This window comes from Haliaeetus albicilla, chromosome Z (assembly GCF_947461875.1).
Source record: "Haliaeetus albicilla chromosome Z, bHalAlb1.1, whole genome shotgun sequence".
NCBI lineage: Eukaryota > Metazoa > Chordata > Aves > Accipitriformes > Accipitridae > Haliaeetus > Haliaeetus albicilla.
The window spans coordinates 68,612,510-68,627,767 of record NC_091516.1 but is presented as its reverse complement, the minus strand read 5'-3'; the positions used below and the strand labels follow the sequence as shown (position 1 = coordinate 68,627,767).

Genomic DNA, 15,258 nt, shown 5'->3' with positions numbered 1-15,258 from the left:
AATAAAATGCTGAAAAAGTTTAATATTTAATTTGGGCAAATGAGTCAGACTGAGTAATTTTCCGCTACTTAATAATTTTAACAGAACTTAGGGATTTTTCGTTGTTTTTTTTTTTGTATGAGACATGGACATCAAAGGAAAACAACTGTGAAACTGTGGTTCACTGCATAATGATACTATCAGCTCACTGTCTGATTGCAATCAGAAGACTTTATTATGCTACACACATTTCTTGTGTTTACTATGCATAGAGAAGCATTTTACCATGAAGAACAATACAATACTCTTGTTCGCCATGTTCTGCGAAGAAACATCTATGTGTATGGGATGGTATAGAGCTATGCAGCGCTCTCTGATGTAGCACGAATATCAGAAATGGTCTGATATTGTGGACCTCAGATACTCTTCGGAGTTGAGAGCCGGTGTCTATTAATGTGGGACTAAACCTTGGCTAACATGGCTAGGCAGCTTGTAGTACCCAGTGTAGATCATTTAGATCTAAATCAGGTATCCCTGCTTATCATGCACCGTACACATATACACATACATGTGTATATACAAGTAATATTTGTAAGTGCACATATATAGGTATATGCATATACTCAAACACACAGATACTGAATTCCAGTATCTACTTCTCACAGTAATTCCCTTTGTATGATAAAAAACCACTGTGCTGAATTTTGTTCAGTTATAATGGAATGATGCACACTGTATCCTTCTCTTTTATCAAAGACAGATGGATATTCTCCTGTTTTGGGTCTACTCTGAAAGCCCCCTCATAAGAAGTTTTCATAAAAAGAATTCATACATTCTTCTATTATTTTAAAAAGAAGTTGTGTGTTTACTCCTTCCTGCACATGAAGCATGTAATTATGACACAAAGTAGATAAGCATAATAGCCTCATATTCTAGAATAGCTATTATCATAGATTAGCTTTCCCAGAAAAGGGGCCAGAGTAAAAGAGGTAGGGAAGGACAACAGAAATATTTGTCTATGTATCTTCACACTTAAATGTCTCAAGTTCTGTGAAGATGTATTGTTTTAATTAGGACAGTTTTCTGAGGTTATATATAGCTTTGAAAGAGCTGTGTTAATTATTGTCATTAGAGCAATGCTCAAACTGGGAACAGTTTGGAATATAATATATTCAATATTCCAAGAGAAAGACTTCAGGAAATATATTTGACATGTTAATGTAATAAAATTGTTTAGCAGAGAATATATTTAATAATCTGAGAGATGGGGGTTTAAGGCTTGGTTTGGTGTTGTGTTTTTTTAAATACAGAAATGAAATGGAAGAAAAACATCTCTTCTGCTCACTTCTGCAGCAGTAGCCATTTCTATCTTTTACTCTGGAATTGCAGAGTCTCAGAAAAGAATAAATAATTTACCCACAAAGCAGACGTGCTTGATCTGGCTCTGCCAGTGCTCAGCCCAGGATGGAACTGTGGAGAAACTGAAGCAAGGCCTAATTGCTCAGAAAGTGCTGCATTGTATATGAGTGACATACTTGCTTCAGCTCTACCAAATGAGGAATCCCCCTACCCCTTATTTGGCTGTACGCATATCGCCTTCTCTACATGCAAGCAAATTAAATATAAAACAATATAGAGAGTACAATAGATAGCTCTTGCTCTTTTAAAGGAAAACTTACAGATCACTGTAGACAAGGCCATAAATCTGTGCTGTGCTGTGATGATAGATTCCTCTCAGGATTATTAAAAGTAGGATCACAACAAAAGCTGGAAGACCCCAACTCAAAAGGAAGTAAAGCAGATAGCGCCGCTCTGTATGTTCATCATTCATCACCAGGACGTACCAGAAATTAACAGCCTGAAGAATAATGAAGAATATTAATCAGTAGACTTGGTGGATGATTAGCTATCCCCAAAACCAAATCACTCTGAAAGTCATAATACAGCATATTTCTGTTCCAGCATATGTGTATATGTAAACATTTTTCAGCATAAATATTTTGTTCTCATTTTCTTCTCTTAAGTAATCAAGAGAGTGATCATAAAAGAAGTATGCTTATTTATTTAACTGTTAGATTTGGAATTAGACCATCAGAGAGGAAGAGAGACCCTGTTTAGTAGAAAACACTTTTTGTGGCACAAAAATAGCTTTGTGGTGCAAAAGTAGCTTTCTCCTTGGATTCCCACACCTTTGCAGAAAAGACATAACATTGCTAAATATCTGATCTGTACTGAATCTTTTCTCATTGTTTTCACCTCTGTGTATCTTCTTGTAGGAAATGCTCTAACCTCCTTCCAACGGTTCTGACTGTGGTCCAGTTCTGGGCTCACCAGTACAGCAAAGACATGGAGCAAGTCCAGCAAAGGGCCATGAAGATGATTATTAGACTGGAGCATCTCTCCTATAATGAGAGGCTGAGAGACCTGGGACTGCTCAGCCTGGAGAAGAGGAGGCTCAGGGGGACCTTATCCATGTGTGTAAACACCTGATGGGAGGGAGTGATGAAGAGGGAACAAGACTGCCCTCAGTGGTGCCCCATGGCAGGACAAGAGGCAAAGGTCACAAATTAATAAACATGAAATTCCATCTGAACACAAGAAAGATCTTTTTTACTGTGGAGGTGGTCAAACAGTGGGTCAAACTGTCCACAGAGGTTGTGGAGTCTCTATTTTTAGACATAACCAAAAACTAACTGAAGGTGGTCCTGGGCAACCTGCCATAGCTGACCTTCCTTGAGCCAAAGTGTTGGACTAGACAGTCTCAAGATGCCCCTGCAACTTCAATGGTTCTGTGATTCTGTGTAATATTTGTATAAGAGTTTGATTAAAAAAAAAGTAAATAAGTGAATGTAAATTCACATGCATCTCTACAGCAATCTGTGTCTTCCTATGATCAGCCCATCATCAAATGGCATAACTAAGAATTTAAAATCATGTATGAATCAAAACGAAGTGGAATAGCTAAAATCTCTTGAAAGAACTGGTACTATGAGTAAGGAAACCCTTCAAGTAAAACAAATACTTAGAGTTTTGCTTGGATCTTTGCATTTTCTTTGAGAGCTTAATAGTAGAAACACTTTCCTATGTGCTGAGCATTTTTTATGTACATCTACATACGTTACTACTTTCTAATAAACACTTAAATTATCCATAATAAAAATATGGTTTGCAAAATATTTCTTCACTTCCTCCACTTCAAACATATTACACCAGTACAGCTCTGCATGTTATATAATTATTTCTGGCCTTTTATATGGGGTGAATGCGAGATTAATTTTGTCTTGTTCTGTCTAGAGGGCATTTAATTCAAGCTTGTGCCTCTAGCCTGTCTTGACAGCTAATGGAGAGAGGATAGACATCTTCAGGCACTCATCGATCCTCACCCAATCATACTCATCTCTCTCCATTGTCTACACATGGAAATCATCAAATAATGTTGATTTATATGCTTAATTTGCAGCTGTTTATTGTTAGGATTTGGTAAAATCCATATACAGTGACAAGACAATTGCAAAGTGATTAATTGTGTTTTTAAAATTTTGCAGATTCCCCTCAGCCAAAGGTTTGTCTACCAGTTTGTTCAGGCAGCCTGAATTTTCACAATCAAGTACTTAATTAGTGGTTTGTGGATTCCCTATGTAAGTCTCATCAGTTAATTATTACAGGGTTTTTTTCTGTGATTTATATAGCATGCATATACAATACTTTCTAGCATGAATCATAAAGCACATTGCATATGCTAACAACTTGTTTTCAAAAACAATTATTAGTTTAGTAAGCATCTTAAATGCTCCGTTAGAGAATGACATTTTATAAATATGTCCAGTGTAGTAATTATATTAACTATATAATAATTATTAAGGCCTTTTTTATTTCCATTTGGTGATTGGTGCTATGTGAACAAAGGCAAAGTTTGTTTTCCTTAAAAGAACACAGGAATATCCTACCATATAATTGTAACTGTCTTGTGTAGGTTGAAAGAACACAGAAAAACTATTAATTCCATTGTCAGACATTCACAGCAAGAAAACATTAAACAGATGAAAATGGTATTTGAAAAAAAAAAAAATTCACAGTTTGTGGAGAGATTTGGTTGTTCTCTTACAAAGTCCTTTCCTCTCTTAACTTTTATATGGGATTGAAAACCCAGTCAAGATTCTGTTTGTCACCTTACAATAAACATTCTTCAAATCACATGCCCTTGTAGTCCTGACTAGGCTGTACTTCACTGTCAGCATTTCCAGACAGCAAAATTCTTGAACTGATTTATGCCATTATGCTCAGTTGGTTCTACTAATTCTGACAATCTGGTGAACATTGTTCTCAGTCATCCAACTGAGATTGCCTTCTAAGAAATTGTACCTCATGTCCTTGCTCTGTGTTTGTTTAGCCATATTTACCTATCTATCTCACCTCATTTATCAGCAAAGAACACGTTAACACCAGTCCTGCTGCAAAGATGTAAGTGGGTTTGGATAGTGAGCCATTTCCTGCGCAGTGACATTTCTGTCTTGATAATTAGAAGTTCTTGTCTTCGACCCCTTTTGATGTTCCAAAATTTAATCAATTAAATACAAATAGTGGAGCTAATTTTAGCAAATCCTTTCCTGTTGCCATGCTGCAACAATAACCAGTTCTACAGAAGAATAAAATGTACAGTCCATTTCCCAGCTCCTCAGGTGGAAGAACAAATGTACAAGTTGTGATTGTTCTGATGTAGAATGCAAAACAATTACAAATTCAAATAACATGCTAATGAGACAATGAGAACTTCAGTGAAGCTTTTTTCTTTTAGAATGAGGCAATTTAAATTGCCTTCCCAAAACTGGGGTGCTTTTATTTATTTCATTTATTCATTCCTTTATCTTTAGTGATAATCTGTAGATATCCAGTAAATATTAGCTGCAAAATACTTTAAATAAAGTCTTTCCCAACTCAGTGGGAAAACTTCCATTTTCCTTCTTCCTTCTTTTTAGGAATGGGCACAGCTTTCACTTTCAGAATGGTTGCATGCTTTCATATAATTCCTTTTTCAAAGCTGTTAAGCAGTCCATAAATAATTCTTAAAAATAAGCATTAAACTTATTGTAAGATAAGTACTTGTCTTACAAGTCTGCAATAAATTTATAGAAAATTTAAAGTGCCATTAAATCCACAAAGGAGGAGGATTCAGATATGGGTGACAGCAAGCTCATGACATTCACTCTGGTTTGCTTATTGAACTGCCACTTCTGCTGTTGATTTACTCCACCGTAGCAATGGCTCAAAAAAGTACGATGAGTTCACCTTTTCCCATAATTTTACTCTGTGTCAGAACTGGTAATAAAGAACTACACAATTTTAATTTTTTCCTCAAAATATAGCTTTTAACTTTTTTTTGTAACAAGTTAGAAAGTGCTAAAAGAAGAAAATTATATTTCCTGAGAAATGGTTGTCATATTAAAGATTTGTCATGGGAAGAACAACAGAATACAGAAAGGCATCTTTAGAGTGTGCTCCTATGATGAAAGCACCAACTGCATTTGAAAACACAGGCTTATTCTGTAGCAGTGTACATTTGTGTGTAGGGACGTTTGTCAGGAGGAAGACTTCTGAATTTCAGACATTAGTGTAAGGCAAATATTTCAGGCTAAGCTCTCTGCTGGCACAAAGTCATTTGCACCTTGCTTACTCCTTTCCTTCTGCAGTCAAAAAAGCCTCATCCTTAAAAAACTGGGTAATGTTATCAACATTCTGCAATTTACAAGACTCTCTCTCTAAAAGCCAAGAAACAAGATAATGCAATACAAAGGGACAGGAACAGTCGGACAAGCAAGGATGATTTGATGTGGCCTTTGTTCTACTCTGAAAATGGACCAGGTAATCTCTGAGGTCCTTTCCATTCCTGCATTTCAGTCTATATGTGGGTAGTAGCTACATATGTACTACAAATACTGATACTGAATGTAAGCCTATAAATACAAGAAGCTAAAAATTGAAAAAGAATTAGAATACAAAGCTATAGATTTTGTTGTTGTAACTACTATTAAAATATGATATAATGCTAAGTATAATTACTATACCTAGCAATATGCAGAAGACAGAAAGATTAGGTCAAAAAGGTAAGGAAGTTTTCCTAGAGTCTAGAAAGTGAAGATCTTTGATCTGGACTGCAGAATTGAAGCTGTATAGGTCCAACTGTACTGTTAAATTTGTGTTTTCCTATAGACTTTTGTTGCCTGGAAATGTTGCTCCACCACCTTTTGATCTTAATTTGAAGATCTTAACCTTCGAACTTAAAATTGTTTGGATTTTCTGGATGTTTCAGTTCCACATATCTGCACATATCTGCACAATGCTTGCACTTGATTATCACATTCACCCACTTCTGTATGCAGTGATCAAGACTGACACTAGCAGATTTGTATAAAATGAGTTAGTGATCAAGCATACGCACTATGCTATACAGCCTCACAGAGGGCAGAGTGACTGCATGAGTGACACAGAATCTGTTTGCATATTTTTGCTTTTTCCCCATACAGAAGTATTAAAGTCCCATTTAATTATAAATACATTATTAATTCTGCCTTCCAAATCAAGTCATGTGTATTAAGTATACCATGCTGAGAAATACAAACATTCATTTTCCAGGCATTTAAATCTGCCATTTAGATAGCAATAGCATCTAGGCTTCCCAAATCAGTCTGGTTTTCCCTTGGATCCGCAAGGTTTGCTAATATTGTCATGGAGACCAATTCAAGCACAGAGATGAGCCTGGCACTCCTTTAGTGCCCTGGCATTGCTTCCTCACTCTGCAATGAGAAATATAAATTCAGGACCTATTCTCAGTCGAGAGGAGTAAATTGTGGCTGAATGCTGGGTTGATCTGTGTTTCAGATTATTTCTTTCCTTTTGTGTCTTTCAAACTTCAGGAATTATTCACAGCTGAAGACCTTCACCTACAAAAAGGGGCAACCCCCTACACTCTGAGTTTTAGTCCTGGCAGCTCTTGTCAGCTCATCACTCAGCAGGGTACAAAGGATTCCCTCTTAAGCACTTTTGGCCCTTCAGATTTGCATGAAGAGTCTTCACGTCTAACACAAGCTAGAGGCTCCATAAATGCAAAGGGACTTGTAAGTTCTTAGGACCTGGCCAAAGTCTACTCCAACAAAAATAACAATGGATTTCAGCTACAGCCATAAAAACGACTAGCTGTTAACAGTCATCCAATTTTTTGTCTTGGAAGGGCAAGCATTTGAAATGGGAATCCTTTTGCAACTTAATGTAATGAAGCACACATAGGATGGGAAGATGAAACACTACCAAACACTGAGCAGTCAAAACATGAGATATCGCAGTAAAACAGAAACTTAAAAGCATTACTTTGTCTGTCCAAAATAGTAAATGTTCAAGAGATCTGAAGTGACTTAGGAATGAGGTGAATGATCACCTGTGAAGAAGAATATAATCTACAGCACACAAAATAATTTAGATTCGTTAACCTAAGAGAAAGTCACAGGCCAAGCTAGGAGAAGGGGAAGTACAGCAGAAAAAATTCTGTATTGAGACAGTAGAAAGTAACATCCACTGGAGAGAATATTTAATTCTTTATTAATAATTAATTAATATTTAATTAATTAAATCTTGCTAACTGTATAAATTCAGGAAAAACATCAAGAATACAAAGAGTATTAGTATCACTAGAGACAGAGCACTTTAGATCTCCCCGCTCCATTTTTACAAGCAGTTGCAGCAGCAGTGTACATGACAGACCACCTACTTGTAGCTTGCTAAGACCCAGTACAGTGGAGCTGTCAGAGAGGCTGCTAGGTTTCTCAATGAAAGTGACCTTGACATAATCCCAGGAAAATGCCAGATACTACATGGATGTCACTGGGAGAGAAAGTTGTATTTAGATATATAGCCTAACTCGCAATTCTTGGTTTTGTCTGACAACCTGCTTATTGAAGGATTTGTATGGTAATGTATGGAGCTGCATATAGAAAGCTGTATGCTGTAATAAATGTGCTATGGACAAATCCTATTAAAATAACAGACAAATAAATGGCATAATTCATACATTAGTGCTAAATATATGTTTCTAGACAAAGACATGATAATGTATTTTCCAAATAACCTCACAGCTTGTTATTTTGACTAACTTACAGCTGGTAATTTTCCACAACAAATTTCATTGTTCATCATCTCCCACATTAGTTCAATTGGTTTTTACACCATTTACTGTTCTATAATGCGTCCAAAGAGCAACGAAGCTGGTGAAGGGTCTAGAGAACAAGACCTAAGAGGAGCAGCTGAATGAACTGGGGTTTAGTCTGGAGAAAAGGAGGCTGAGGGGAGACCTTATTGCTCTCTACAACTACCTGAAGGGGGGCTGGTGAGGTGGGGGTCGGTCTCTTCTCCCAAGAGGCAAGTGATAGGATGAGAGGAAATGGCTTCAAGTTGCGGCAAGGGAGATTTAACTTGGATATTAGGAAAAATTTCTTCACTGAAAGGGTTGTCAAGCACTGGAACAGGCTGGCCAGGGAAGTGGTTGAGTCACCATCCCTGGAGGTATTTAAAACACGTGTAGATGTGGTGCTTAGGGACGTGGTTTAGTGGTGGACTTGGCAGCGCTAGGTTAACAGTTGGACTCAGTGATCTTAAAGGTCTTTTCCAACCTAAATGATTCTACAATTCTATGAAAGTTCTGGCAATATTTATGAATAAATATACTCCTTATTTTAATGCAAACTTATGAAAGGATATTTGTCATATTATACAAGTCCAATGACTAAAATGCTACTGAGTCAAAAAATTACAGTGCATTTTACACTTACATTTTATCTGTAAGAGACTGTTTCAAAAGACCAAATAAGAGATGCTTAGAAAATCTATTATCTCTAATAAAAACAGTTCTTCAGTGTTTTGAGACAGTAACTTCTACAGGATGAAGTGAGATGTGGAAATTCTTACACAGTTGTAATGGATAATAGCGGAAAAAGTCTTTACAGGGTTTGAATATTTACCCTTAGAGCTGTGACACTCTATGTTTAATAAAGACCATGTAATGTTTTGCCTTTCTAGTAGCATTGAATTGCAGAGATACATACACTATGATATAATAGAAACACAGTCTAAGTATCAGTTACTTTTACGGAATTTTGGAGGTAAAAAAGACTAAGAGACCAACCTGAATAAGCATCCAGCTAAACTGGCAGAGGTAAAGGTAATGGGTAACAGATGCAAGGGCAGAGCAGCTTTCCTCTGAGAGGTGTTGGCTCATGTAAGCAGAGGCCAGAAATGAAATCTGCAGGGAAAAAATGAATACATGCATGTTGGAATTAAACAAAATTAATTTAATAATAATAATAATGAGAAAAAATATATATCTTCAGTTTGGAAGTAAATTATACACTCAGTTACTGTTCCAGACACTCAGGAAAGATACCTTGGACATTTAATATTCACCCAAAAGAAGTGACCCTTTAACACTGTCAGTCACAAAACTAGCTTTAAACTTTTTGCAGTCTAGTATCCATTACATCCATATCTGAAAAGACCATAAAGAGACTTAATATTTACAGTTTAATATTGTTCCCCAGACTAATTGCCATGCAACATTACACACCAGTTTTTTAACTGAGGGTGGAGATTTTCCTCCATAAAACAGAGACATTATCTTCTGGTTTCAGTAAGGCCAGAAATTTTATCAAGCAAACATACAAATGCAAGAGGCACTTACTGTATTCAGACTGTCAAACATGTAGTAATATTATACCCCATCAAAGATAGCAATACTGGACAAAAGGAAGTAAGTATTTCTTCTGTTGCCTAAGAGCAGACAAGGATTTCACACACACAAGGAAACAGTTCTACAAGCAAACTTCGTTAAAAAATTAAAGTGTTCTTATAAAGAAAAGCTCAATTTACCTACTGAACACCTGCGGTAGCTGATGATTTTTCCTTTCCTTTACAGCACAACAGCCAACAGCCCATTGACTTGGTAGTAATAGCAATCTGTGGACTGTGCAGACTGATTTCATATATATAAAATCAGGAGATGGGGTGGTGAAGGAAGTATACCAAGTGATTTGGCATATACCTGGACATTGTGTTTACAACATAAATACATGTACGGTATTGAAAACTCTTACGCAGTCTCTTTACTATAAAAATATCCTTATAAAGGCAGGGTCTGTGTATTGACAGATAGACAATGTTATCTCACCATGAAATGGAAGAATAAGAATAAGAAACTGAACAACAACTGGACTAAAAGCAATTATGAGATGCATTTCAATATCTGAAGAAAAAAATGCACTTTCCTTATTTCACATGGGGTTCATCAGTCTTCTGCTGGGAACTGGAATCTAACCATGGCCACATAACCATTCAGTTATTAAGAGGTTAACACACAGCTTAATGTAGGCTGCTCTTTGCCAAATTCTGACACTGCTAAAACCAAATGCCATTGTCTGGAGTGGGTTAAACACAACTGAAATATGTGTGCAATAGGTGCCATCCATTAGGGATAAACACAAGAAGTGTCTGTGTAAACAACTCCAATAGCACCAGCTAGGTCAGACAGTACCAGCAGTACTTTTCCTAAAACTTGAGCAAATGCTTTGACTTACAACAAGCAAAATACAACACACTTCTGGGTGGAGAGGCTTTACTACCTTTTGTTCTCTAAAGGCTTGTGTATATGTCAAGGACAGACTGTTACGCTAGAGACGGAAACAAAGAAGGGATGAAAACACAAAAGCAGACTGATCGAGTCCGGGAAACATGTTTTTAGCACCTTCTGGACTGAATGTTGGCTTGAAAGCATTTTGCATCTGTAACCAAAGAAACTATAATTTCTAGCCTTTTCCTGTGTTTCAAGAAATACAATTTTTTGTTTATTAAAAAAGAGAAATATCTCACTATGTCAACAGTTTTCCAACCAAAAGAATGCAAAGAGTCCAAATATTTCCTAAAAATTAATAACTTTCACGGACACTGACTTTTGTTGAAGAAGTAAAACAGCAATATGGCTGAAATAATCACTCAGCTAAGAATTCATTGTATTTACTGGCATTACAGGGTTTTAGACAAAAAAAAGCTGAAAATGTAAAAGAGGCAAAGAAACATTTCTACATTACTTTCATGTAATTGTTATCTTGCATCTTGAGCAGAAAATACAAATGAGAACTGGATTATAAAACAAAAACCAAATGGCAGACCATATTTTGAAATGTTGGAAGGAACTGTATTTTAGCTACGCTGTTCTGACAAATGCTGGCTACTTTGGCACTTGCAGCTTAAAACACAGTGCAGTGCAATTTAGTAGAAACTCTTGGAACACAGGCCCTGAATAGACCTTTCCCCCATAATATCTGAGGTGGTCAGGGAAACATGCAAAAAAAGCACCTTCCAAATGAATTGTTCCTTGGACCTAACTGCCTCATGTCTTCTCTACTTTGCTGAATTTTTAAATGTAGCGGGCAATCTTTTGTAATAATGAACCTATAACTTTACCAAGCAAAATATGTACTATATATTGGAATAAGTTTTTCCCTCTTCAAACATTAAAAAATATATATTGGATGTGTTCCTTTTGATACCAATTGCTCAGAGCTCTTTTTACAGAGATCATATGATTTTAAATACCCCTTTTCACACAATCTTTGTAACCTGCCATGTGGTTCTATGCTGAGATTATAACATAATGCTTCTTCCTGGCACTTCTCAAGGTGATCAGTCTTGAACCAAAATGATTTAAGTAAGCGATAACAATTTACTTAAGTCACTCAAGTAGCAGGCTACTACTTTTGTTAATTTGTGTGTGATATAATTCAAAATTACAGTGATAGTGTATCACTCACAATGTTCTTCTTGACAAAATGAGAAAATAAAAAGTTAAAAAATTAAAGTTGAGAAATAGATGCACTTCTGTTAAAGACCAAAAAGATCTTTGACAGCGTTCCCATCCGACAATCATTTACTCAGTTTATTAATTGAAGGGTAGAGCAATTCCTTTGTAACTCTAAGACAATTACCTAGCAATTACTTGAAGGAAATTAGCACCTGGGTATTCAACCTAAGTCAGCAACACCAAACTATAAATTAATAAAACCAGGTGATTTACAAAACTTTACATTCATGTATAAAGAAGAGTATTTTTGTACTGCTGTTCCCAAGCAGTAGGCTGCCTCAGAACATCACTCCTCTGCTAGTTAAGAGCTGCCTCCTAGTTTCCAGCTTGCACTTATTCATGGCCAATTTATATCTGTTTTTTCTTCTGTTGGAAGCCTCTCAGATTAAACAGGATTTCCTCCTCCTTTGGGTTTGCACTATCATGAATTCACGGAAAGCAGTAGTATTCTCCCTCAGGCTTCATTTTTCAAGGTTAAATAAGCCAACCACTGCACAGCGCAGTACTCTGTAGAGATGTCTAGGCTGGCCTGGACAGCAAAAGCAGTTTAGCTCCATGAATACAGCATCTGCCTGGATCAATTTATCTTGTTTCTCCAAGTAATCCTATGTGCTGCGCTGTGAAATGTATACTCACGTGTGAAAACCTACCCTGTGCAAAAGTCTTTCCAGCTTACACACCAATTTCACCGTCCTTCTCTATACTGGTGCCACTTTGATTCTGTCCTTTGTGAAAACATGTACTCAGGGTTGGATGGAGAAGAGCTGCAGAAGTCTCACGAGATTCTCATCCAACAGTTTTCTTATCTCCCTATATACCATGCACATACTTCTGATGTATGGTAATTCCTCAGTGATCATCTGGTACAGTTTTTCTCCTCATTTCCAACTGACTACCTCTTGCCACAGAGTTAAAGATTTGCTGTTAGCCTACAACTTAAGACTTTTCACCTTGTTCTAGGAAATATCCCTGTATTTCACACTGTAGTCTTCAAAGCTACTCACATCTTTCTATATGCTACCTCACTACCACTTCAGAGTGTCTGTGTTCCTCTGCTTTCTTCCATCAGTGCATTCTGCCTGGGCATGTTATTTTGTGTTCCAGAAACTAGTCCTTTAGGATCAGTGAAATACCTCTCTTCATTCCCCTTAGTCTGTCTCTTCCCACATCCGAGTTCTTGGACTAATCCTCCTCCATTATTATTTTACTAATTATGTGACATATAATGTATTTTACTGCATTTATCTCATAGAAGAAAACTAGCAGACTAGTCTGGCACAATGTAGCTATAAACACAGGGGAGTCTAACTCTCCATTTATCACTATGTCCTTTCATATAATTTTTTTTCTAAACTCTTACATGCTTCTGAGACTGAATGAATGGGCCTGCAGTTACCAAGATTATTTTTTTTACAATATATTACTTTTAATATATTATTTTCCAGTCACATAGTAGCACTCCTAAATGAAGGATTTGTTAAAAGCACTTGCTGTGAGACCTGCAATTTATCATGCCAGCATTTTCAAAGAGGAATGGGGACCTTTTTCTTCCAACCTGTGAATGCACCTATCCTTTGGGTTCTCCTCCTGCCTCAGTAGCCATAACCTTCACTCCATGCTACTAACTCTATTCACCATCTTGCCTTTATCCCAATGGAGATCTTTAACATCACTATCTTCTCTGAAAATGTGATGATTTTAATTTTGTTTGTTTGGAGTGACACTTAATATATTTACTTTTCCTGCCTCACTGCAAATTTTTACCAGAAATTTTACATTATTCTCTCTTCATTTATATAACAAAAAAAAATTGACAAAAATTCCACACAACAAGATTACACTGTTGTCAACCAAACCAAATGTAAATGGCATATTCGTTAATGCCAACTATTGTGACCAAGCAAGTGTACATGGCATATTCACTGATGCCAACTACACATGATGTGAGGCAATCAATCAGCTTTCTCATGATAAAAGAATTTATTAAAATCTAAGTTCAGAATTAGCAGAGCTAAACTTGGCCTCATTACAGAAATTTACAGAGAAAACAAAAAGCCTAACTGAGAGTTGCCTTTTGAATACTGTATAAAAGAGAAAAAGGAAGGACCAGAAGACTGAAACAATTCCATACCAATCAGGTAAACAACACTGAACTGTGGAGTAGGTTGGCTGAAACCTAAATAAGAAGATGTCTGAAGAATAAATAAGTGTAATACAGACTAGTAGTAATTACAACTTGCCATGGTAAGTGCTGAAATGCTACCATAAGATGGACTTTAAAATGAGGATACAGCACATGACACATGGAAATGAATCTTATCTCTACTTTGAACCAAAAGGGGGAAGTACCAAATGTCTTCTCTAGCAAGACCAGCCTTCAGGAATCCCAGGTCCAGACACCAGGGGGTAAGGTTGCAGCAAGAAAGACATGCCCTTGGTAGAAGAGGATCCGGTCTGTGAATACTTAAGCAAACTGGACCATGGTGCCTGATGGGATGCACCCACGAGTGCTCAGGGAGCTGGCAGATGTCATTGCGAGACCACTCTTGGTAATATTTGACCAATCATGGTGACTGAGACAAATGTCCAAACACTGGAGGAAAGCAAATGTCATCTGCATCTTCAAGAAGGGCATAAAGGAGGACCCAGGCAACTACAGGTTGGTCAGCCTCACCTCCATCCATGGGAAGGTGATGGAGCAGCTAATCCTGGAAACCATTTGCAGGCATATTAAGATTGAGAAAATCATCAGAAGTAGTCAGCACAGCTTCACCAAGGAGAAGTCATGCTTGACCAACTTGATGAAGAAATGACTGGCCTGGTAGATGAGGGGAGAGCAGTGGATATTGTCTACCTGGAGCTTAGTAAGGCCTTTGACACTGTCTCCCATAAGATCTTCATAGATGAGCTGTTGATTTATGGGCTGGATAAGCAGACAGTGAGGTGGGATGAAAACTGGCTGAATGGCCACGTCCAGAGGGTGGTGATAAGCGGTGCAAAGTCTAGTTGGAGGCCAGTGACTAGTCATGTACCACAGGGGTCAATACTGGGTCCAGTCCTGCTTAACATCTTCATTAGTGACCTGGATGTTGAGGCAGAGTGTACCCTCAGCACATTTGCAGATGATGCCACACTGGGAGGAGTGGCTGATAAACCAGAAAGTCGTGCTGCCATCCAGAAGGATCTAGACAGGCTGGAGAAACCAGCTGACAGGAATCTCATGAAGTTCAACAAGAGGAAGTGCAAAGTCCTGCACCTGAGAAAGAATGTCCTCAGGTACTGTATTGGGTTTGTGTGACAAGGTTTTTGGTAGTGGGGGGGGTTACAGGGGTGGCTTCTGTGAGAAGCTGCTGGAAGCTTCCCCTATGTCTGACAGAGCCAAT

General features: G+C 37.4%; 1 protein-coding gene across 2 annotated transcripts in view; it reads right to left on the bottom strand.

Moving 5' to 3' along the window:
* The window catches only part of ADGRV1 (adhesion G protein-coupled receptor V1), a 296,376-nt gene that overhangs the window by 81,275 nt on the left and 199,843 nt on the right, over positions 1–15,258 (bottom strand). For both annotated transcript variants that reach the window (XM_069777566.1, XM_069777567.1), the window contains 2 exons: positions 9,149–9,265; positions 1,659–1,837 (listed from right to left, as the gene is read on the bottom strand). In XM_069777566.1, coding sequence (XP_069633667.1) covers positions 1,659–1,837; positions 9,149–9,265 — 296 coding nt within the window. The remainder of the gene's footprint in view (positions 1–1,658; positions 1,838–9,148; positions 9,266–15,258) is intronic.